Source organism: Tyto alba, unplaced genomic scaffold (genome assembly GCF_018691265.1).
Source record: "Tyto alba isolate M040663 unplaced genomic scaffold, T.alba_DEE_v4.0 Super-Scaffold_29, whole genome shotgun sequence".
Taxonomy (NCBI): Eukaryota; Metazoa; Chordata; class Aves; order Strigiformes; family Tytonidae; genus Tyto; species Tyto alba.
The window spans coordinates 3,073,809-3,097,833 of NW_024881303.1; the positions used below are offsets into that span (position 1 = coordinate 3,073,809).

The 24,025-nt window shown below is 52.8% G+C and overlaps 1 protein-coding gene across 1 annotated transcript; it reads left to right on the top strand.

Annotated features, from left to right (window-relative positions):
* Positions 1-5,557: 5,557 nt before the first annotated feature.
* Positions 5,558-9,655, top strand: ARF6 (ADP ribosylation factor 6). The gene is made up of 2 exons (XM_042799154.1): positions 5,558-5,660; positions 5,757-9,655. The coding sequence occupies exon 2, from the start codon at positions 6,140-6,142 to the stop codon at positions 6,665-6,667; it is 528 nt and encodes a 175-aa protein (XP_042655088.1). The 5' UTR covers positions 5,558-5,660; positions 5,757-6,139; the 3' UTR covers positions 6,668-9,655.
* Positions 9,656-24,025: the final 14,370 nt, after the last annotated feature.

Consider the following 24,025-nt stretch of genomic DNA (forward strand, 5'->3'; position numbering starts at 1 on the left):
CTCTCCTGATGAGAAACGTGGGATTTCTGGTGATTCTTCAGGGTCCTCATTACACCATTTCAGCGCACACACAGGCTAACAGAAATCTGCTGCAGAGTAGTCCACAGCACACCCCCTTCCCACCTCTACTCCTTCCCCAACGCTGTTACATTAACCTTATGGGCCCGAGGATCTGTTTAAGGCCACGCTGCCAGTAAACCGCACACCGCTGGAGACTGCAGGTTTTAGTTTCCTGGCCAAGCCCAGCTGCGGTTGCACAGATACAGACAATTCAGAATCGCAGGAAATAAGGCAGAGACGCCCATGGGGGACCATCTCCGCCACTCCCTGCCTCCAGGCACGGTGACCACAGCCCAATCGCTCCTGCAAAGTGCTTCTCCAACCTGACTCACCCCAACGGAGGACACCTGGCCCATTGTAGCAGATATCTCGATGATAAGAAATCTACCAGTGGAATGCAATTGTAATATCACAAATATAATTAGTTTTCACAACAGAAGAATTTATCTAACATAGATACTAAACCCAAAGCATTATTACATTCCCCTTTCCTTCTCTGGAAAGCCACAAAGGTCTCTGAAGGGTCAGTGCAACAGAGTCTTTTCCCATCACCCTCTGCCAAAAGAGGAGAGAAAAGTAAGCAAGATGCGCTACGTCATATTAAAATAGGTTTGGTCTGATAATACAAACTGATTGGGAAGGTAGTTATATTCAAAGAGATAAAAACAAAGGGGGTACCGATCCATTTCCTTGAGGCTTGGTGATATGATGGCTATTTCGTAAAGTTGAAGGTGTATCATTTTCATTCACCACTTTATTGTGACAGCACTTGGATCGCTGGCTGGAGGACAGAACATTCAAACACAGCCTTACAAAGCTGTGAAAAACAATAGATGCAAACCTTGGTAACTGCCCCACCAGTAAGGTTACTGAGAACAAAAAGATAAGGAACAGGCTGCCCCTCAGCCAGGCCCAGATGAGTTATCAAAAGGTCCTACAGGTATTTGCTATCTTTTTCCCCAGGCTTTAACCCATAATCACTTTATAACCATAATTGCTTTTTTCTCTCTGGGCTGTAAATCCATACTGGCATACAACAGGCACTCCATCCTGTGACACACTGTCAGCCAGTGCTTACTTTTAAAATATTTAACTTCTGCAGGCTACCCAGTAACTCGCTGGGTGTTGCCAAGGACCTGAGAAGGTTTTTAATTCTTAAGCAGGTATGTGAAACTGAACCCCTTCCAAGAGGTCACATTTTTCAGGTAATCTAGAACATGTTCAGGTATTGTAAATGCTTTTGTTGGATATTTGACCTTGAAAAGCAACCAGCAACATAGGAACCTACACTATATTGAGCATATACAGTGCCTAACCTGCACTTCTTTTCCTGAGGGGTGGTTAGAGGGTGTAGATTTGTATCAACTTTCTGCAGACTGAGCACTGAGATTAAGAGTCTGTTTTGCTCTGACCATCTACACTTCTTTATCTTTGATGACACATTTCCATCCTACAGTACTTAAGTCACTACTTTAAAAATAAGAACCTGTCTTTCAAAACATCTCACTCTGGGACAAATTCCTGTTTTAAAGGCCCATAACACAAGCTGTTATCTCCTGGCTCTCCAAGGTAAGATGCAGTAACTGCAGGGACATGGCTGTGAGGTTCCTCAGATGAGGAAGCCTTTATTTGCTTTTCTGAGTTGGGCCATTTACATTCTGCTTCCTGTTTACCGCCCTTTCTGTTCATTTACGGAAACTAATATGACTCCACATAAAAATGTTTCAAAAGTAGGTGGTGCTCTCTCACCAGCTTCTCACCCATTCTCTGCAGGATTGGTAAATGTGAGCTACAAGGATTGACGTGCACAGAGTTTATTAGTGACTAATTCGAGATCTTAACTATTGAAAGTGCTGAGTTCTCAAATGTCTTTTTGCTATATATCATCCCAAACAGCGGTAATAATTACTTTAAAAACGCATGCCAAACCATGTAAAATTTTCTTCTGGTGCACAGACTGTATGGACAGAAAGTTTTCCTGAAGGGCAGGGAGGCTCCTCACAAATAAAGACCAGTGCAGGTAAAAAAACATGTGTCTGACTGGATCCCATTTCTCTTCTATGGCATGTAGCCACATCCCCCACATCCTCAATTAAATTTTGGATTTCCTGTGTGAAGTAGTGCAGCGTATCACTTCTCTTTGTCAGCTTTTTAGACTTGGGTGACAGCAAAATCAACTTTGTATGCTTTCAGCAGGTCACACAGTGACAGCTGAAGAATCCAGCACTGCGGTCCAAGTTGAAAAACTACTGGGGTGCCCAGCCTGTCCCCACTCCTGCTGCCAAGGGGCAGGACACGCAGCTGCAAAAGGCTCGGGGACCCGTGGGCCAAAGGCAGTTGAGCAGAAGCTGCCGACCATAACCTGGAGCAACACGGCTCATCTCAGCCACAGGCCCACGCAGGGCAGGACACGCACGAGGAAAGGAGCGGTCCCGTGCTGGCAAAGGGATGATACAGATTGGAGCACCCTCTTGGTTGCTGGTATCAAGCACTGGCACGCAGGAACCCTGCGGGGAGAGGAGCAGCTCAGGAAGTGGCACTGGTGCTTAGTCAGCGGAAGGCCCCACTGCATGGAGATCGGCTCCTCAACGGCTCTAGAGCAAGAGCAGCCACCGTCTCCATGAAAGCAACTCCCCGCCTCGGCACGCAGGCAAATATTTCACAGGTCCCATCACTTCCAGTTTACCAGGAGAGAGGCAGCTCAGGGAACACAGAAGAGCTGTTTTTCCCCCACTGTTTGCCAGGCGAAACGGGCAAAGCCCAAGCTGGCCAAGCCCCATCTGCAGACAGTCCCCAAGGATGAGGGACAACGCAGTCGCCAACAAACCTCAAAAAGCCATGATGCAAGAGGAGAGACCCAAGGAACAGTATGCCTGGGTCCCAGACAGGGGGTGAAGGTGATGGAAAAGGCACTTCCCTGCTCTGCAGCTACTCATTTTGTTTGTGCCTCGTGGTACCCACTGGTGGGGCAGCACAGTGTCGCGGCACAGCTGTCCCCTCCCACAGCCCAGACAGACAAACGTCCCTGATGCCATTCGATGTTTCACTGTCTGTGATGGCTGCCGGGCGCTGACACACTTAGTGCTCGAGATTCATGTTCCTCAAATGGTGCAAGCCAGGAGAAAGCACCAACCGCCTGGGTATTAAAAAGCAAAGCAGAAAAACCTCACATACGGTTGCACATCCTCCCCTTAATGCTTTACGCAGTCAGAACAAAAATGCTAAAAAGACAGTCATTTCCTGAAACCAGAAAATGCTGCTCTGAGGCCAGCGGGTAAAGCAATCAATGCCTGCACGGGGACAAAGCAGTACTTTAACGCTCCTGACATCTCCTTTCCCAACTATTTTGGTCAAGACCCATGGCATGGTTTCATACTACTGCTGCCTAATTTGATAAACTGCCACTTGTGCTCACCAGCATGGAAAGGGTCACGCAGAACAGAGCCCAGTAGGAACCTACTAATATCCACATCCTGATGTTAATTTTAGCCCTGCTCGGCAGTAAACTCTATTTAGATAAATTTCCCATGCCAGTGAGAGGAGACCAAACTGGCTGTATCCAGCGGGATCACCGCAGCTTGCTGTAAATCCTATGCCAGTACAGTACTTAGCAGTATTATCTGCTGCTTTAAACACAAGAGTTTGAACTCTGGCACTGCCCGAGGCATGCAGGGACACTCGTGAGCCCCGGTGTCAGCAGACTGCACCCCCAGCACAGCCCGCACGCACTCATTAGGAGAGGCCATGGACGGTAAGTTTTCCTTGGCATCCTCCCTCTTTGCTTGCTGCATGAAAGAGCAAAGCTTCCTTGGCAACTCTTATTGTCATCCACTTAACAGTTCTGTAGTCTAGGAAATCTCCCATTCTTCTAGACTTTAAAGACACCAAACAATTTCCCTTTTGCTGTTCCAAGGGCGATTGCTTTGCATATGCCACATCATTGCAAAAATGTCTGCCATAATAATGAACTCAAAATTTGGTATTTTTAAAGGGATGGAAGGATATGGTGAAGTCAGTCTCACATACGCAATCCCAACTCTAAGAGCCACGCAGTCCAGAAGGTGACCACATCACCCTGGCCTCCCTGAAGGCCAACCCCAAAATGACCACATTTTGCTGGTTTTGCGTTCTGGATGCCGCTTCCCACGTCCGCTCCATTAGCTCAGCAGCAACTACCAGCACGGGCTTGCTTTCCCCTCGCCTTCCTCCCCACGGGCCCTGCCAGCAGGAACTGGGCGGGCAGCCCCCTGCTCCACCACGCCAGGCCTGGGAGGACTGGTCTTGTACGGCTTATGTGTACTGGCCTTGCTGGCACCTCACCAGGTACGTGGGGCTGCGACATGTCACGCCAGTGAAACCGGCCAAACTTGGGTGTGCGAGGTACACGTGGAGGGTGCTGCTGCACAGGGTGTGGGGCGTGCCAGGGTGCTGCTCCCGTGGCAGGCAGGCGAGGGCTGGGGCCAACATTGTGTTTCCCTGAGTGCTTGGCCACAGCTTCAATTCCACCGAATTACAGGCAGCGACCCAACACGAGGACCCACAAGCCCGATGACACTTCGCATCATAAAATAGTTTGGGTTGAAGGGGACATCTAAAAGCCATCTAGTCCAACCCCCCCTGCCACGAGCAGGGATATTTCAACTGCATCAGGTTGCTCAGAGGCCCGTCCAAGCCGGGCTGGAATGTTTCCAGCGAGGGGGTGTCTCCAATCTCTCTGGGTAACCCACTCCAGTGTTTCACCACCCACATTGTTAAAAAAAAAACCCAAAAAAACCCAGAACAACACAACAACCTGGCATCCTAAAATCAGGTTTTATTGTCACATCAGGGAGGGTCTTTTCGGAGGGCTTTGGTGAGGGGGGGGGCACACCCCAGCGGGTCATGGGTACGGCGGTGGGGCGGCTCAAAGTTCCCTCCCCGCCCGGCTCCTGCTGCACCACCGCTGCCAACTGCCCTACGCGCCTTCTCCATCGCTCAGCACCGCCGCCGGGCGGCTGCCTGTCCCTTTAAGACGCGCCTCCGGGCCGCTGCCTGCCCCTTTAAGACGCACCCCCGGCGCCCTCCGCGCGGCCCTGCTGACGCCCGATCGCGTGGCGCCTCTCCCCACCGAGGCCCCGCCCTCACCCCCTCCGTCAGTAATCCGCATGCGCAGTCGCGCACGCGGGCAGCCCGGCCCCGCCCCTCTCCGGCACGGCCGTCCCGCCGCGCAGGCGCAGTAGCGGAGAAGGCTGTGCACCCTCCCGCGGGGTAGGCGGGGCGGGGGCGGTGCCCCCTCCATCCTCCATTACGCGCGTGCGCATTTGCAAGCGGGAGGGGCAGACGGGGGCTCCTCCCTCCGCGCAGGCGCAGACCCCGCCCGAGGCCGCGCGGGAAGCTCAGCCTCACCCTTTCCCCGCGCATGCGTAGAGGGGCGGGGCGTATGCGTGTGGAGGGTGGGGGGGCGCGCGCCGTTGAGCGGCCCGGCGGGCGGGGCGGGGCGGGCGCGCGGCGCGCAGGCGCGGTGGGCGGTGGAGGGGAAGTGAGGCGGGCGCGCGCGGCGCCTTTTCCGGCGGCGCTGGCTGAGGGAGCGGCGCGGCGCGGAGCCCGCGGGCGGCCCTGAGGTAAAACTGCCGGCGGCTCCGCTCTGCTCCCCTCCCTTCCTCTCCCTTCCCTTCCTCTCCGCCGCCCCGCCTCACGCTCTCTCCGTCCCTTTGCAGGCAGGACGCGGATTCGCCGCCCCCCCCCCCCCCCTTCCTCCCCTCCCTGTAGCCGGCATCCATGAGCTGAGGCGCCGGAGCGGGAGCCAAGGCAGCGAGCCGGGCGGAGCTGCCGCCTCAGGCCCGGCGGAGGAGCGGAGCGTGGCGCGGCCCCTCTTCCCGGGCCTCCCCTCCCCGCCCCCGCTTCTTCCGCAGCCGCCCCATGCGCGGCCGGCGCTGAGCCCCGCCTGCCCTTGCCCTGACACCCCCCCCCACGCCCCGCCGGGCCGGCCCCGCTCCGTGCGGGCTGCTCGGGTGGGTCGGTGCTCGCCCTCCGCTCCCCCCACACCCCCCCCTTCCCCCCGCCAACCCCGGAGGCGCCGGGCCCCTTGGATGCCGCCGAGATGGGCAAGGTGCTGTCCAAGATCTTCGGCAACAAGGAGATGCGGATCCTGATGCTGGGTCTGGACGCGGCCGGTAAAACCACCATCCTTTATAAACTGAAGCTGGGCCAGTCCGTCACCACCATCCCCACCGTGGGCTTCAACGTGGAGACGGTTACTTACAAAAATGTCAAGTTCAACGTGTGGGATGTCGGGGGCCAGGACAAGATCCGTCCCCTCTGGAGGCACTACTACACGGGCACGCAAGGGTTGATCTTTGTGGTGGACTGCGCCGATCGCGACCGCATCGACGAAGCCCGCCAGGAGCTCCACCGCATTATCAACGACAGGGAGATGCGGGACGCCATCATCCTCATCTTCGCCAACAAGCAGGACCTGCCTGATGCCATGAAACCCCATGAAATCCAGGAGAAACTGGGCCTGACCCGAATCAGGGATAGGAATTGGTATGTGCAGCCCTCCTGTGCTACTACAGGGGATGGACTCTATGAAGGGCTGACATGGTTAACATCCAATTATAAATCCTAATGAGAGAATAACTATTTAGTCTACAAAGAATTAAAGAAAAAAAAAAAAATAACCCACATGGCTTTCCGGAAGAATGATTCTCTACTGAAAAGTAAAACAAAAGCATCCATAGGATTATGATCACCTTTCTCCATTTACCACCCTTTCCTTCTGCACACTTGACTGGATTCCTGTTTTAACTCTTCTTGCTTGGCGTTAGGATGCTCTAATCTCCGAATGTGACACGAACACAAGCACTAGATGCTATGGCAGACTTCCAGCAAACAGGGGAAAGACACATTGTAGACTTGCTAAGTAACTTTTTTTTTTTTTTTTCCTCTTGATAGCCCTTAAGATGGTTTGATTATTTTGGGGGATGGTTGGGGGAGGGGAACCATTTTCAGTGTATGCTTTCTGGTTCTACTTTTTTGATTATGATTTTTTTTTTTCTTCTATCACTTGCTGTAGATTGCTACTTTTTTGCATTCATGCAGAATATGTTGATAGGTCTACTTCATCTAGTAAACTGAAAATTATTGCTTAAAATCAAACTGCAGTCTGTCTTTTTATATTAAGGACTTTTTTTTAAGTTCTGTTAATCTGTAACTAAATAGTGACTCTCAGTCTGTCTTCATATCTCAGACTAATAACGAAACGAATTCTTGCCTACAGTGGCAGATAGTGAGAATACCATTGTAACATGTTCAAAGTGCATATCAGGCATAATGTTAACTAGGTAATGTAAGAACTGCTTTGAAATGTCAGCTGTGAAGTTCTGAACCATACATCATGCATGAGAAGGGATGCAAATAAGTTCCCCATACTACATAGCAACCATATAGCAAATAAGACATGAATGATGTAATAGTTCCAGGGTAGATACTGTTCAGTTTTTGTCTTGCATTGCAAACTTAAATGATGTTTAGCTGCAGTTTTTACTACTCGTGTCAGTCTCCGATTCGGAGCAAGATAGGTTCCTTCCAGAAAATGCAGCAATAACATGTAAGCATTGCAACAAGTTTTACTTTAAATCACAGATGTTTAGGCAAAAATCTAGCACTGACTTGCCTGTCTTGTGACCGAGATAAATTGCTTTAATCTCAAGACAGTTAAAACATCTAAATCTTAAAAGGATTTCTGATTTTTTTGACATGTGTGCAGTGGAGAAAGAAATTTCTATTTTTTTCTTTCCCGTTTTGTAGACTTCTGAAGGGACAAGTTCTGTGCTAAGCTTTAATTGAGCTCGGTAATTCTGACATCTGAATAATAGCCATTTTGAGGAAATCACTTATCGGTTTAGTTTTCCAAGACTCGACTGAGCTCATGCAAGTAGTTGCAGTCCTTGCCGTCTGCCTCGATAGCTGGTTGTTGCTGTAGTCCTGTAGGAAGGGAACTATGTTGGATGTCTGAAGCCCATTGAGTAACTACTAATGAGAGCGGGGAGGAGAGAAAGAGAGAGAGAGAGTATATGACTATGAATGTAAACTTCCATAATTAGTTCTTAAAGGGCAAGCAGCTCATTTGCCATATCACAGTTTGCAGATGTGACTGGCAAAAAAAACCCCACCCAGAACAAGTATTAGTATAAAAACTCAATCAAGTATTAATGCTGGGTGCAAAAAAATCTTAAAGCAGCTGGTTCTTATTCAGCCTTAAGGATTAACTTCAGATTTCCTCAAGGAGTTGAACTCATTTGGGGAATTCTAGGAATGTATGCTACAAAACCAGAAGAAAATGGCTTTTTTTTTTTTTTTTTTTTTTTTTTTTTTCCCAAGGATATGAGTTTTACATGAAATTGGGGGCATTACACTACATTTCTGCAGTGTTGACTCTGCATGCTAAGTATGTTGTATATGGAGCTCTTACCAAAGATGTATGGGAAGATAAAAATATTGAATTCACTTCTGAAATTGAATGCTTTGGACCATTTAAAAGTTTCTTTAGGATATGGTTCCAAAAGACTTATCTTGATGTAGGTTGCAAATGGGACTGAATGCGTTCTTGATGCTAGAAGATAGAGCATTGATTGACTATAAGCCTTTGTAAGTTAAAGAGAGTCTGCAAAAGCTTAATGTAGAAGAACTTTTAAATCTCGACTCTAAAGAAGAGGAGGAGACACTTCCTTTTTTTTTTTTTTTCCACTCAAGGCTTTTTGCCATTGGAATGTCATTGCTCTATTTTCTAGCTTTTTTTTTTTTGCCTTTTTTTTTTTTTTTTTTTTTCTGTTGATGTAACTTAACAAATAGTGTGGTGGTATAAAGACTAAAAATACAAGAATATGGTTACTGTTTTCTTCTGGAGCATAAATAAAATAGCCAAGCACAAAGTAAATGCCTAAACTGGAAAACTTGAAGCTCTATTAATGGTTCTTGAACTTTCTTAAATCTATTCTCAGTCAACATGAAAACTTCAATAACTTCATCTTCTTGTCTAAGTTGATTTACTATGTTTTCTCTTCAAGTGCTGGGGCAGACTTCTTTGCTAGACTTTGCATTAAGTTGAATTCACAATTTTGTATTTCCTTAGTAACTTTGTTATTCTGTTTTTGTAGGTGAAAGGAAACTGGTTATGCTTCTGAATTTTTTTAATGTCTTTTTTGGGGGGGGGAGAAAAAAGTTACTGAAACATGTGGCAGAGACGTCAAAAATAAATGGCCATTGCTACTGAACAAAATCTAAAGGTTTCACTTTCCACATGTCCTTTATAGGTTGTAGCTGAACCTCACCACGAACTAGTGGCCATCAGGCAGTAAACATAGCCTGTAGGATAAAGTGGCAATCTGTAAGAAATCCTATGATTTAAAAACTAATCTGGAGTTTAAGTGCATCAATTTGTGTTCATGTGAATTTATGGAGTAAGTTTTGAATGGCGTTAATCGTGTCTGATAAGTGAATGAGTTTGTAGACTGTGATCTCCCTGACTAAAGTAAACAGGAATTTTGTGTTCTCAATATGGCTGTAGTGTTGGTAAAGAACTAATAAGCAGAAAATAAAGCAATTATACAGCGGAGCTCTCCTGGTATGTTACTTATATTTAATTATGAGAGAAACAGAAAGGGGCAATATGGTGCTGGAGTAGAGCATTCTGCCGACATAAAGAGGTCTCTGTTCTGTATCACAGTTTTGAAAGCCTGTCTGTAATTCCTTTGAGACTTAGAGGAGTGACTATTTTTATAAGTGGAAAGGATGATACTTCTTTAATACTCCCACTTGCAGTTAACAATCTTTAGCAAACTTTAGTGTCAAATTTATACTGCCTCGGTGCCAGCCCCGCGTAACTTGGGAAGGTGACCCGCTCCGTGAGAGAGCAGGACGGTTCATGGAAGAAATTGGTCGGAAAGGGAAGATATTAGGCCAGCGTAGGAAAAGCAGCGATGGACAAAAGGCCGATGAGTGAATAGGGGTGCTTGTGGAGTGACAGCTGTGGAGCTGGGACGCCTTCGGAGCCTGAATGGGCCGCGGGCTGATGAAAGGGCTCGGGCAGGTGCAGCAGGGAAGGTGTGGGTGCCCGGGGTGCTCGCACCGGGCTGTGGTTACGGCAGCAGCCGCCGGCCCGAGGAGCGGCAGCGCCGTCACCCGAACCCCCCACGGGTCCCGACCCCGACCGGGCTGTCGCAGGGGCTGCGTGGCAGAGGGGCCGGCGGGGGTTTGGAAGCAGCTCCCAGCACCAACAGCTGCAGGTGCGAGGCCAGGCGTCGGCCACGCAGAACTGCCTCCTTGTTGCAAAGCTTTTGGAAATCGCCAGGATATGTTTTGGTTTGGTTGTTTTTTTTTTTTTTTCTTCCAGGTGGGGAGTACCTGGGTGCAGGGGCAGTGAGCCCACCGCAGCTCCAATCCTCCACGAAGCCTTTTTCTTCCAGGGTATTTCGGCTAGGCTCTGTCTACCTGAATGTCAGTTAAGGGTGTGCCTGGGTAAATGAACTTACTCTGACTTAATTAAACTACTTGGAGTTTGGAGACAAGGCTCCAGAAGAGTAAACTCGTGTCTCTCTCATTGTAGTAGTTAGTCATTTTTCAAAATGTCAGCACTTATCGTTTTAAATCGGACCTTTGTTAAGCAGGAGTTAGCGTGACTCCTGAGAGCACCCTTCCCGAACCGCGCCGTGACTCACGCTTCAGCAGGGCTTTTTTTTCCCCAGTCACAGGGCCGTGGTCCTCATGGACAGGGTTTGGAAAAAATGTGCCTGCCATCCCTAATATCCCTAATTAGAAATTAACCCTGCTAATATGATAGTCCTCCCAGAGGAATGTCTCTCGGTTTTAAAAAAAATGAGCTGCATCGTCAAAGCAGCTGGCTGCGAGGTCTGTGATAGCTGGTGGCTTTGCTGGTGGACCTGAGCGTTATTTCCCTTGTCACTGGGGTCGGGAAAAGCGACTGCTGGGAGCGGAGGATTTGCTCTGGAGCGTGTCAGCACCGTGACTCAGACTTCCCGCTAACGCACGGTTGTGCTTGATATCTTGGATTTGTTTCTAATAACTGTCCAGCCTGAAGGGTTCAATATGTGGAATCTGAAATCACCTCGGCTTTGGAGCTTTCGGTGGGGAAAAAAAAAAAAAAAGAGCTTTCCCCTCGTGCTGGGGGGAAGCGTCAGCTTTCAGGGGCCGTTGGTGAGTTAGTGGCATCTCCACTTAGTAACTCCGCTCCTCTTCTGACGTCCTAAGCACGACTCTGGCACCGACGCTACTCAAGTCTGTGTTTCAGAATTATGTCTAAGCGGAGGCTTTCAGGACTTCAGGCCGGGGTGGATGACTCGAGCACCGTGCTCCATCTCGCTTTCAACGTTTGGAGCGCCGCGAAGAGCAGTGTAATTTTAGCCCCGCGGTCGGTTCCGAAGGGGTGAAGCGGGTGAGTCAGAGCCCCGTGGTGCTCGGCAGCGAGGGGCGCGTCCCCGACGAGCGCTGGGAGCTTGTGTGAAGGGTGGCTTTTTTATAGACGGTAAACTGGGTATGCGGGGTACCATCCAGGAAGTCGCTTTTCTCTCGCTTAAGAACAGGTATCTCTGGCCTCCTTAAAAAAAGAGAGGAGGAGGGGGGGGAAGTAAAGATGTGAGTCATCTGCTGCGTTCTCCAGCCTCAGAGTCTCACAGCGGTTTAACAGGCTCAGGCCGTTGCTTCGCCTCAAGAGAAATGTTTTGCCTTTCCAAAGGGTGCACTTCGCGCCTGTTACTGGTTTCTTTGGTTGTATCTTTTAGGATGGCATTAGTTGGAGAAAATAAGCAGGATTTAACGGGTGCCTGTTTTGTGAGAGGTGGAAGTTGAAAGCGCTTGAAAAATTGGTAACGCTTGAAATGCTTGGTTTTCCTCGGGAGCATTCAGATGAGTCCAACCTCGAGGGCGAACCACCAGCAACTCCTGGCTCGGCACAGGTACCCCTTGTGCCCCAGCTGCCCTTCAGACTTGGTGAAAACTTACTCAGTGGTTAGAAAGAGGAGGAAGCCAAGGTGTAGATAACAGGCTGAACTCCTGAACTTGTCTCTGTGTCTGTGCCTAGAATGGATTCCTTGTTTGAAATATAATGGGGGTAACACTGCCTGGGCCTGGCGCCGGCCTCATCCCAAAGTTTCTTTCTGATGGAGCAGGAGGGGAGGTTTTCTCTCTCATCGTTGCAGATGAAAACTTGTGGAAAGCTGAAGCAAAACGCTGCATTGCCTGCCAACAGTTGTTTGGCTGTGTCGTGAGGGTACACTCTTAATTCATATTTTGGGGGGGAGGCAGGAAAAATGAAAGACCTCGAGACAGCTCACACTGCGCTCGGCCGTCCTCCGCCGGCCCTCAGCCTCTGCGGTTACGGGAGAGCAGGACAGACGGGGTGGGCTGGCTGGCAAACCTCAGTAGCGAGGGGAAACGTTTTCCCAGGCTTAACCAGGACTATTCGCGAGGACTATATTGCTCTCCGCGTGCCTGAGCTGCAGCCATGCCTGTCCCCGTCAGAGGAAGGTACATCGTGGGGACAGGGGCAGGTGGCCAGCCTCCAGCACCTCCCCGCATCGTCACCGCCGGGGACGGAGAGGAGCGGAGGAAAGAGTCCAGGGCCAACACCAGCCCCAAAAGACCTCTGGCGTTCATTTGAAGCCGGTATTCGAAGCACAAACTCGTTACAAGGAGGGCGGGAGTTAGATGGGTTTGCCTCGCAGGGGTAAGGCTGCAAGATGGAACTGCCGCCGGTGCCTGGTGCTGACAGCTTCTAACTTGGAAGTAACGCTTGCTTGGCATACTTTCTCAGAAGGAGACTTTGCACTTTCTGTGCGTGGAACGTGGGATTTGCGTAGTCCTCGTGCTGTTAATATTTGCTATTTTTGCCCCGAGGAGCTTTCTGCATTTTCCTTTTGAAAACAGGGGGCTGTTGCAGAGCAGGCGCTAACCCCGTGGCTGTGAACTTCCAGCTGCCGCCCAGCAGCGGACCGAGGTGTGCTCGTGCAGTTATCCCATTAGCTTAACATCTGCCAGAACGCCCTTTCCCCACAGGGGCCGGATTAGTCTGGAACTGACCCAGCTCTCTGGGAAGCTTTTCCTATCACGTACTTGTGGCTTTCAATCTGCAGCCTTAACTGTAAGCAAACCCAGCACCCGTCTCTCGGCCTAGAGCAGGCAGCTTTTGCAAGCAAAGCAGTGATTTGGCTCTACTTTTCCCACCAAAACAAGCCTGTCTAAGTGTTCGAATTGAATCGAGTTTAAATGTTCAAATTACATCCTATATATCACGTAGATAGTCATGGTTTTGATCTCAAACGCTTGTTTCGGCTGCGCCAACCTGCCCTGGACTGGTTTTCACGTTGGCACCAAAAATAAAAGCATTTCGAGGGGCAGCAGCAGGGCAGGTGCTGCTGGTGTGCTTGATTTCTTCTTGCTGCCTGATACAAAGGGTCGGGACAAACTTCCCCAGCACCTGCTAGCTGGAAGACGAGCCAAGCTCAGCAAGGGCCGATGTGAAAGTCGCTGGCGTCTGGCACGGCATTGTAGAAGGCGTTGAATCACTGCCAGTGAGCTGTCCCTGGATCTCACTCTGGCTCATCTTACAATCTTGGACTAGTTAATGGATTCAAAGTCCTCAAGCCCTTGCCTCCAAGCATCTGGAGTATGTGGTGTGTGTGAGCCTGGGATGTGGCTGCCCAGGCACTGGTGATGCTCCTGGGCTGCTCCTGCTTCTCTCCTGCCTCAGACTGCTTCTGGCCGTGTTTGCTGTGGCTTTCTGTCCCTCTTTAGGGAGGGATGGGAATATTTCAGACCGGGGCAGTGATATGTTCGCCCTTAAGTAATGCTGTCTGCAACCTGGCAGCTGCAATCTCAGGATCTCAGCGCCTGCCTTACCTGTTTGGCTGATACCTAATAAAGAAATGATCTTCTACATTTTCCCCTTGATAGGAAGTTACGCTCTTAAACGCAGTACCAAAGCTTCCCAGCTTTTGTTTCCATTGTGGACCTTATTAATGCTTTATGAAGGGGGAATGCATTTCCCCAGGAGGACAAGCTACAAGATTTTCACCTTCTTTGTAGTTGCACACGGGTTTCCTTCAACCAGGGCCCCCAGGTCATAGCCTGAAACCCCTGTGCTCCAACGCTGTGCTTGCTTTTGCTCATGGTTGCCTTCACACCGTGCCGGTGTCCCCCCAGCCCCGCTGCGCCACGGGGGAGAACAGGCTCCACAGCTTCTCCTTCCCCTCTTCCACGCACTCCGGCGGCTCCTGGTCCTCCCGGAAACGCTCCAAGTAGTGAAACTGGTTAATCACGTTGACGTTGAAGGAGTGCTGGCATCCCAGCGGGATCTGTGGATTAACTCGTTCCACCCGGTGTTTGCCAACTTCTCGGCAGCCTGATGCATTATTCAGCGCCCGGGCTGCTTTCGGGCCTTTGGAAAAACTGGAGCTTCCCAACACTTGAGGGTTTTACGAATTGACGTCTCTCCTCCAAAGCTCACAGCTTCCTCCTCTCTTGGCTCGCTAATGAACCGCAGGCTGCTTAACGCCGAGACCTGGAATATTTTGCTGCCGTGTCCTGTGGACTGGAGAGGAGGTTTATGGCATGTCAGGCTTACTCCTGAGCTCTACCCTACCCCGCCCCCAGCGACTGCCTTTAAAAAAGAAGGTGCTATTTAAGGCGTCAGATCTGTGGAGGGGTTTAACATCTGCCAACTCCCCAGCATCCCCAAGTTGCCAAAAATGTGTGCCGCGGCACCAAGGAAGGCTCCGGGACAGCCGCGCCGCAGATGCGTGGGTACGAACCGGCCCGCTTACAAACCTGCAGTTCAAGCCGGGGCGCTTGCAGATGACAGAGAGGGAGGGTGAGGTGACTAATGAAGAATAAATATCCTGTTGCGTCCTCCTCGTAGGCAGCGATGTCTCAACACACCGATGGAAGATACGGGGAGGTGGGAGGCGGGGCGCAGCCAGCTCCATCAGCCCTGGATTTCTTTTGCCTCCAGGTGTAGGAGAAAATGGGGAAAGGCAGAAGCTGTGGTAGCCGGGATGCTTCTCAGGAAGGCAGGGGATGGGTGGCGGGGTCAGAAGGGTGACGGGTACCAGGCAGAGAGGCAAAACAGTGCCTGGGGGGAGGCTCTTTCTCCCTCAAATATATTTATTTCCATTGGTTTACAATGGCAAAACCCGGATCGCTGCATCCTTCCCCTTACTGCAATGACACCTTTGAGTTTACGCTGGCGGAAGGCATTTGCAGGGCCATCAGGTCCGAGCCACCGATTTTCCATCTTTCCTGATTTTTCAAGGCATTGTGGTGGTTGGTGGTGTTGTCAAAGCCCGTTCAACTGTGGAAAGACGATTGAAATTATGCAAACGCTGATGCGGCACCGGTGAGCGACCGATGCGAAGCTGTTTTAGCACGAAAGCCCTGTGCCGGCCGGGGGGAGGCTGGGGGGCTCAGCCCCACTCCTGCTGCGGCTCCTGGTCCCACCGGCGCCTGCGCCGAGCAGCTGATCCGGCTCCAGCGATGCTGAGAGCAAAGCACAGAGCTCCCCCCGTTCGTGCCCAAACACCCACCGCTCGGAGCAGCGACGCTTGTTGCTCGGCCCGCCCCGGTGTTGCCAAAAGCCGTGGTGGTCGAAGCCGTGCAGCGCTGATTTGGGGGTGGAGGGGCCGTTTGGTGGGACCAGAGTGGAAACTGGAGCACGAGGTTGGAGCGACCAAAGCAAAACCCTCCCTGCGAGGTTGTTTTTTTTGGGTTGCAACCCTGCAGCAACCCCCCTCCCTGCAGAAACCCCACCTTGCCCCGATACGTGCTGGGGTACGAGTGCGGGGATGGTGCCTGGATCCCGTTATGGTTCAGACCTGGGTTCTGGTTTGGGCACTGCCCCGCTGACCCGGCCCCGGGGAGGGAGCGAGCCCGGGAGGGGTGAGGTTCTCTCTGGCAGCCCTGGGCTGGGCGGCACCGAAGCTGCGCCGGTGCTTTGCCGCAATGGTTCGGCGGCGGGAGAGGTGACTAATAAAGTCTCGGCCCACGGGAGAAGCTGGCTGGGTGGCATCTTGATAGTGCTCTTGGGGCGGGATCCTGGGAGGGGCTGCCTTTGCATCGGCAGCCCCTCCTGGTGTGCAAAGTCCTTCTGCGGCGAGATTTGCAAGAGGGAGGAGGATTTTGTCAAAATAAAAGAGCTTCCTCCCCACACCCATCTAGGCCTTCCCAACCGTGCGTCCCTCAGCGGTTCCTCTTTTAGCACCACGTCTCCAAAAAAAAAAAAAAAAAAAAAAAAGGTGTTGACTGCAGCTTTTCTGGAGGCTGCAGCACTCTCGCGTCGGTTAATGCACAGCTTTTCCCCGGCCTCCTTCCCTCTGCGGTTCTTAGGCTGAATGCAATCTTTTCCGGTCTGATCGCATGGCCAAGGAATGTTTCTGCATATACAATGTGTGTGTCTGGAGTAAGTTAAGTGCCAACAGTGAGGATTTCACAAGCAGCAGGGAGGAAAAAATGATGCCCAAGTTGCTGCTTCCCCGGTTCCCTTTGGGTTTGGGGCGTCGATCATCTGCTCCGTCCCAACCTCAGCGTCTCCGCCTGCGTCGCGGGTGCGCGGCAGCGATTTCTGCCTCGCCACGGTCAATAAAATCTTTGCCAACTGGCACAAAAATATTAAATCCAGTTGGCTTGGAAGGTAATTCCAGCTAATAAATAGGGTTGAAAAAAAAAAAAAAAAAAAAAAAACCCAAACCAAAAAAACCCACCCTGGGTGATCCAGCGTCGCAAACAAGCATGTCATTCAGTGCTCCCTGCGAGACACCATGGGAGGGTGTGGAGGGTGACGATAGTAATTAAGAAAGCAATTAATGCTAGACGTGAGGCTGCCTCCCAAAGACACAAGGAAATACAGCTGTGCTGGCGTTGCTTGTCTTGGCAAAGCCCCTGCCTGTGCTGGAACAGGGGCGCATGTGGCACGTTCCTTTGCGGGCTCCTGGTCCATATTCTGGGAGAAGCACCAGGCCAGGGGCTCAGCATCCCCCAGAGGGTCCAAAACCTCTCCAGCAGCTTCGGTGGGATTCGCTGCCCGCTCCCTCCCGGCAAAATGTGGCTGGAAAATGCCAGCTGAGGCAGAGGAGGGGGAGGACCAGGAGTTTTTCCCCGCTGCCAGGGCCGGGTGATCCGGTGCAGCGGTGCAAGCTCCCCGAGCATCTTTCCACGCCAGCTGCTTTGTCAGCTTGGAGCTCTTGGAAAAAAAAAAGAACGGGATGATGTTTCTGCAGCAGAGCCAACATCTAACACGCTCAACTTGGCTGCGGTCCGCGCGTGGGGCCGTGGTCAGGCACAGGGCTGGATGCAAAATGCCTTTAAATGTAGATCTAAATTAGATCTAAATCTAATTCTGTGTGCTGGGGGTGAGCTCGCCTGCTCTCCCCCTGCCCTGCGCTGCCAGCAGCGAAACATCACGCTGCTGGAGGTGGCCACTGGAGCCCGGCACAGCAGCGCCAGCATTGCTTTTGCCAGAAATCATGTCAGAGGGTCTCTGCACGTCCCCAACCCAACCCAGTCCCTGCTGCGACTAAACTGGGGGACAGTGGCTCGGAAAGCCAGCGGCAGGACACGTGGCGGGGCAGGGGGGACACAACTCCTTCTGCCCATGGGCGTCCATCTGGTTTTTATATTCACATCTTCCAACCTGACGTCCTGCTGGCAACGACATGCAAACGTGCAAGCGGCTCAAATGCTGCTTTCTGCCTTTGCACGCTGTGAGCGAAAGCGAAAAACTCCAGTGACTGCCGCTGGCTTAAACTGCAAAGGTGGGTATATACATAAAAAAATAATTTCCAAAGGTGTATATATATAACTAAATGGCAGTGGTTTATCTCTATAGGTGTTCATGGCCCCCCAGCAAAAAGCATCTCCTCCTTGGGATGCTTACCCACTGCCAGTGTCTGCAGGGAAGCTGGTACCAGTTCAAACCCCGGAGGAGACGGGGATGTTTGTGAGCCCGGGACTGCAGAGCCCGACCTGGTCCCCCACAGACTTCCCAAACCCAAAGACAGTGACACCTCTTTGGACCCGCTGTTTTACTCCAGGGCAAAACCTTCATGCTCAAGCCACATCACCTTCTTTTTTGCTTAAGCTAAAGCCCCTTTATGCTGCTGGATTGCTGCTGGGGGTGTGATGGCAAGGAAAAAGGGCTCTGACATGACTCCTGGTGCCGTTGGGTGATGTGTTGGGGCAGACACGCCATCCTCGCTCGGTTCGTGGGAGACTCAAGAGCTGGATCTGGGCACTTCTGACCTTTCTTTACTCCCATGTGAAGCTTTGGGAGCAACCCCCCTCATCTCAGCAGCCCTGTTGACCTGGCACCAGCCCTCGTCATCCCAAAATATCCCCTCCACAAAGCTCCCGCAGCTCAGACTGCCCCAACGTTTGCAGGGCGTTGCCTGCAGGCCTTTCCACTGAATTATATATAACACTTGGGTTTGGTTTTGGTTTTTTTTTTTTTTTTTTTTTTTTTTTATGGAAGGAAGTCTGTTGCCAAGCAATATAGCTGTAGCCCTGCTTTCTCATCTCAAACCAAGACCTAGAAGCACGTGTACATCTGCAAATATCTGACATGTCTGAAATGGGGTCGCAGGAAGCTCGATTACGGGCATCTGGTGGAAAAGCTGCTGGTAGAGTTGGGAGATTTTTATTTTCATTTTCTAGAGACTGCAAAGTTGGAAGTGAAGAGTTCTTTGATCCCAGAGGCTTCAAGAGATAGGGGGGAACCTGAGCGACCCTAAGGGCTCCCGCCGTGAGCTGTCCCCACGGTTTTACACCCGCCATGTGTACAGTCTGCTGGCCAGCACATCGTGTAAAAACATCGGGATTTCCCCCCAAAAGAAGGGTGCTGCGATGTGTGGAGCATCCCCTGCACGGAGCTGGTGTGTGTGTGTGGGTGTGTGTGTGTGGGGGTGTCACATCTCAGCGCCTCAAAGCCGGAGAGCAAACATCGGCACCCGCAATCGCGCCGCTCCTCACCCAACGGTGCCCACGCGACGCGGGCGGGTGTAGACGAACGAGAGGGTCAATATTGACCCACGTCCCGCACGTGGGAGGCCGACAGTGCCCGTTGGCCTCTTTGGGAAAGCTCTGGTGGGAACGGCAGCACCGTCCCGGGGATTGACTTTGGCCCCGGAGCCGAGGAGCGTCGCCCGTGCCACGGCCCTGGGCCACAGTTTTGCTTCAGGCTGACACCCCAAAACACAACCGCAGGGAGGTTTCACCTCACGGCAGACCGGAGGGATACCAAGTTCTCCTGATTTTTCCCCCAGCTGTTCAGCTTCGGAGGGAAGTCACACTGGCGTGCTTTCCTCATTAACCGCTGTCATATTTTCCAGACTGAGCCTCAGCGTGCAACGCTGTAAATTAGAGTTATTCTCCTTTCTCAGCTGCGGTTGCTTAAAGAGCTTTGATTTAACGGGGTGTCAGCAAGCCCCAATTTCCCACCCTGAGCCTGCAGAAGCACCGGGATGCCCCTTCCCCCACTGCCATCCATGTCCCTCCCCACATCTTCCTTTCTTTTATCTCTCAAACGTGTCTTACACATAACAGGCAGCTAAAACGAAAGCAAGATGTTTGCTCATGCTGGTAGCACCTGGAGGATGCGGCTCTGCAAACTCCCCATGCCCGGGGCAGGCTGCGATCGGGGGTGGAAGGATGTTTAGCCCAGGAGCAAACCCCAATTTCAGCACAAGGATCGGCCGACGGTGCCGAGGGTTTCACCAGCCCGGGCGTGTGCACGAAGGCAGGCTGTGATTTGCATCACCAGATCACAAGTTGGTTGTGACCTAATTAAGTTTCGGCTCTTTTCAATATGATTTTCATACTCACATGGCTTTTTTTTTGACCTGTGTAACCAGCCATCCCGGCACGGGTGTTTTGGGCTTGGAAGTGGAAGAGGAGAAAATGTCTAAATGCCCCCTGGGAACGGCTGTGGAGACGAACCCCGGGATGTCTCCAAAGCCCCTCTCTGCTCCCAAATTCCACTCCCCATCGTGAAGCCGATGGGCTCACGGGGCTCTCCCCATCCCTACAAAACAGGGAGGACTCTGCAAAGGCGCCTCCTGAGATGGGCTCGGTGTGTGAGGACTCCTGGGGCTGGCAGTGAGTGCTTTTCTTCCCCAAACCAGCTGATTTATTCAGGAGAAGTCGCTTCGCAATAGGGATTTTTAAATTATTATTAATTATTCCACTAGTTTTGGTGCTTAGAGGCAAAAAAGGGGGTTTCTCCATGCTGCCTCCCCATCCCAAACACCACCCCAGCCTTCTTCATCAGCCCAGCAACGGGCTTAGTCCAAAGCTGGTCAACCAGAAGCTGCGAGAGCTGGAAAAATAAATCACTTTGGTGAATGCAGAGGCGTACGACGGATTGCAAACCAGAGGAAGCATTGTGCATCCCAGTTCCCACGGCTCACGGTCCAGACTGGGACTTGGGGTGAACTGGGTCCCCCCCTGGACCAAGCATCCTTCCCAGCGCTCAGCGCTGGGTCTTACACGAGATGCCTCCAGCCAAGACGGGTCCCACCAGACCCCGTTACCCCATCAGGGCTCCTAATTACAAGGCAAAGCCAACCATCCCTTCCAACCAGACCTCCCCTGGAGTCTTTTAAATCCCATTAAATATTGCTTGCAGTCTTAATTTTCTCCACAGGGATGTCCAGGGAGGGCCTGTTCATCAGTGAGGGTAATGCATGTCCCTGAGGAGGACATCCCGGGTGTTTTTTTGGCTGGATGAGCAGAATACCCTGCGTTTCCCTGTTGCTATGGTAAGGGTGAGAGCCGGGATTTTTGTGCACGGGTTGGTAAATGGAGCCAGTTCTGCACGGCTGATTTGCCCTCCAATTAAGGGCATTCTTCACTTCCCCTCGCAATTAGCATAAAGAAACCCAATTAACTCCTGCGCGGTGGACGCCGAGCGCCGCTTCCCGCAGCGTGAATCCCTGCCGCTCTCCCGCCGCCGTTCGACACACTCAAAAACCTGTTGACAAAAGACATTTTCCAGGCTGAAAGCAGACCCCGTGCTGCCGCCCGGTGCACGCCGGCGTGCAACGCCGTGGCTGCGTGTCCCTGCGGGAGCGCCCGGTTTTGCCGCCGGTGAATCACACTCTTGGCTTTGCCAAACCCTGCTGATGTCGGGCTTCGGCGGCGAACTGGGGATTTGGGTGTAAAAAGGAGATTTCTCGCCGCTTCCCTGCCATCCTGCGGCATGCCGGCACTCTGCCCGCCGCTCCCGGGCTGTGCCGGCCGCCGCATTCGCTTTACACCCGGAGCAAACCGGCGGTGGGTACGAAGGGCACCTCCACCTCCCCCTGACCTCCTCTGCTGCTTGTCCTCCTTTTTTTTTACAGCCGAAGCCGGCTGGGAGCGAGGCGTGGGCTCGGCTGTGGGGTTTCACCCATCCCGCCGTTGCTCTTGCGGCGTGCACGCCCCGGCAGCTACGCCCGTAATCCCGGCCATGAGGCGCGGCAGGTATTACCTGTTCCTGGACTGCTCCAACTTGCCCTGCACGGTTTGGGTTGTCCCAAGCAGGTCCCCGGCTCCCCCAGGCCTCCCCCCTCCAGACAAATTTGGGTTTTGGACAGCCAGCATGCCGGCTGCTGCTTCTCCTGCCGGCAGCGGCTTCGCCACCCCGGGGCAGCGGGGCGGCGGCAGCAGGGACAAGCCATGTTCTCTCTCCTGTCTCCCAAAATAAATCCAGGAGGATCTTCCTGGTGGGAGAGGACAGCAGTGTCCCACGGAGCTAAGGGACGACCGGTGACATGGTCTGACCTGGATCCTGCGGGCATCACCGAGTCCCTGGGATTTCCCCTCCACCAGGATTCCCCATTTGAATTTGCCTGATTGATGCTTCATTTCAGGGGACGCCTCTGAGCAGGGAGGTGACGTGGTGACTTCCAGCCACCACACTACATCGCTCTCGGCTCCACTGGTTTCTCTTGAATTGCGGTTTTCCGTAGGAGTGGCCCTGCTCCAGCTGGTTTATCAGCTCCCGGCTGACCCGGGGAAGAGCTGGTGTCCTCCCCAAACCCGACATTGCCCCAAATCCCAGGTGCTGGCACTGCCCCGCTCCCTCTGAGGGATGTGCCCTGGGTGGCAGGACAGGCGCCCGCCCATCATCTCCCCCCTCCACGGCAAACCCCGAGGGGGTCCCAGGAGTGGGGGTCTGAGGGCCCCCACACCACGGGCTCAGGGCGTTTGCTTTCCTCGGTCAGGTTTATCTCATCCAGTGCTGGTCACGGAGCAAAAGCCCTGCCTTGCTCAAGAGGAAACAAAACAGCCGCCGTTAACGACGGGCGGCCACGTGCAGCCCCCTCCCTCTGGCACAGCTTTGGGGGGGCTTATCCATGCCACGCATCAAAAACTGCAGCAGCCATTGGGGTTTGGGTTAGTTGTTTTTTTTTTGTTTGTTTGTTTGGTTGTTTTTTTTTTGCTATTTTAACACTAATTAGGTGTTCGTGTACAGAGCAGGGGGCAAATTCTGGATCCGGGGGGGCTGCATGCCCCCCCTACCCCAGGGCTGGGTTGCCCCGATGGGTTCCCTGCAAGCTCAGCAGCAGGACGGCCAATGCCCAGAGGATTCGGGGAGCTCACTTGCCCCTTATTTCCGTGGAAATGAGGCATCTCAGCTGCTCCAGCTGAGCGGGAGCCTTGTGGCAGGGCAGGGGTGTCAGAGCAGCCCCCTGTGATACCCCTCTCCCTGTCTGGGGCCAGAGCCAGCATACCCACAACTCCTTTGAGGGGGATTTTTGGCATTTCCTCCTTTCCCTGGGAAGCTCTGAGCTGTTCCCTGTCAGCAAGAAACACAAGCACAAAGCACAGCCCCTTCCTGAGAGCGGCTCACCACTCTGCCTCGCCTTGGGGTCCCCGTTTTCTTTCAAGGCCCCTGGCCCCAGGAGGGGCAGGATCTGACCCTGCGATCAACACCAGCAGCTAAACAGGCTCCAAAAGGGCTGCACATGGGATATGCCTGGCTATTAAATACCACAGGACATCACCGGGAAGGGACGACTCCATCGTTTGCCAGTGGCTATCGGGCGGGTCTGGGGGGACACGGCCCCTTCCCATCGCTCGGCAGCAGACGGAGAAACCTCCTTTGTGCAGAGGTGCCCGGAGCATCCTTCATCCCCGGCACCCAGCGCTCAGCCCCAGTTTGTCCATGAAGGGGGTGAACCCCGTGGTCCCCCCCCCTGCACCCATCCCCGAGGGCCGCCCGCGACGCCGTGACAAAGGATTACACTGAACCCTGTCCCTCAGTCAGCCCCCGTCCATAATCCCCGGGGACAAAAGACCCCGAGGGCAGCTCCTGCCCCCGCCAGTAATTCCTCCCCTGCGCCCTAATCCCCGGCCCTTCTGTCGCAGCGGCCAAATCCAATTAACCGTGCAAAGATCACGCTCCAGCCTCCCGGCCCGGCGGGTGTTCACACAGAGCTGGCAGCCGGTGGGCACGTGGGGACCCTCGGGGACAGGCGCTGCGGGTTGGAGAGGAGCATCCCTGCCCTTCGGGAGGGTTTATTCCTCCCCAAAAAGGACCTTCTGATAGCCAGGAGGTGCATCCGAGCAAGGCACAGCCTCTGGTGGGAGGGAGGGGAGGTGGTCTGGGACTTGTGGCTGCTGTGCTGCTTGAGCGGATAAAAAAACCCAAATCTTTTTTTTTTTTTCCCCATTTTTCCCAGTTGGCTTGGCTGTAGCACTGGCTTCCAAGGTGCCACTCCAAACAGCATCCATCACACCCCCGTGGGTCCGACGCAGCCTCCAAGACCCGATAACCATTGACAGAGGGTTTGCCACCAACCTCTGAGCTCCGTTTCACGTAGCTGGTTGCAGAGGAAGATGCTTTGGTCCTCCTCCACCCCAGCACGGGGGATGGCTGGAGGCAGGAAGGATGCTCTCCAACCCGGCCACGCTCCCAAGGCCGCCCACAGCTTTTCCCACG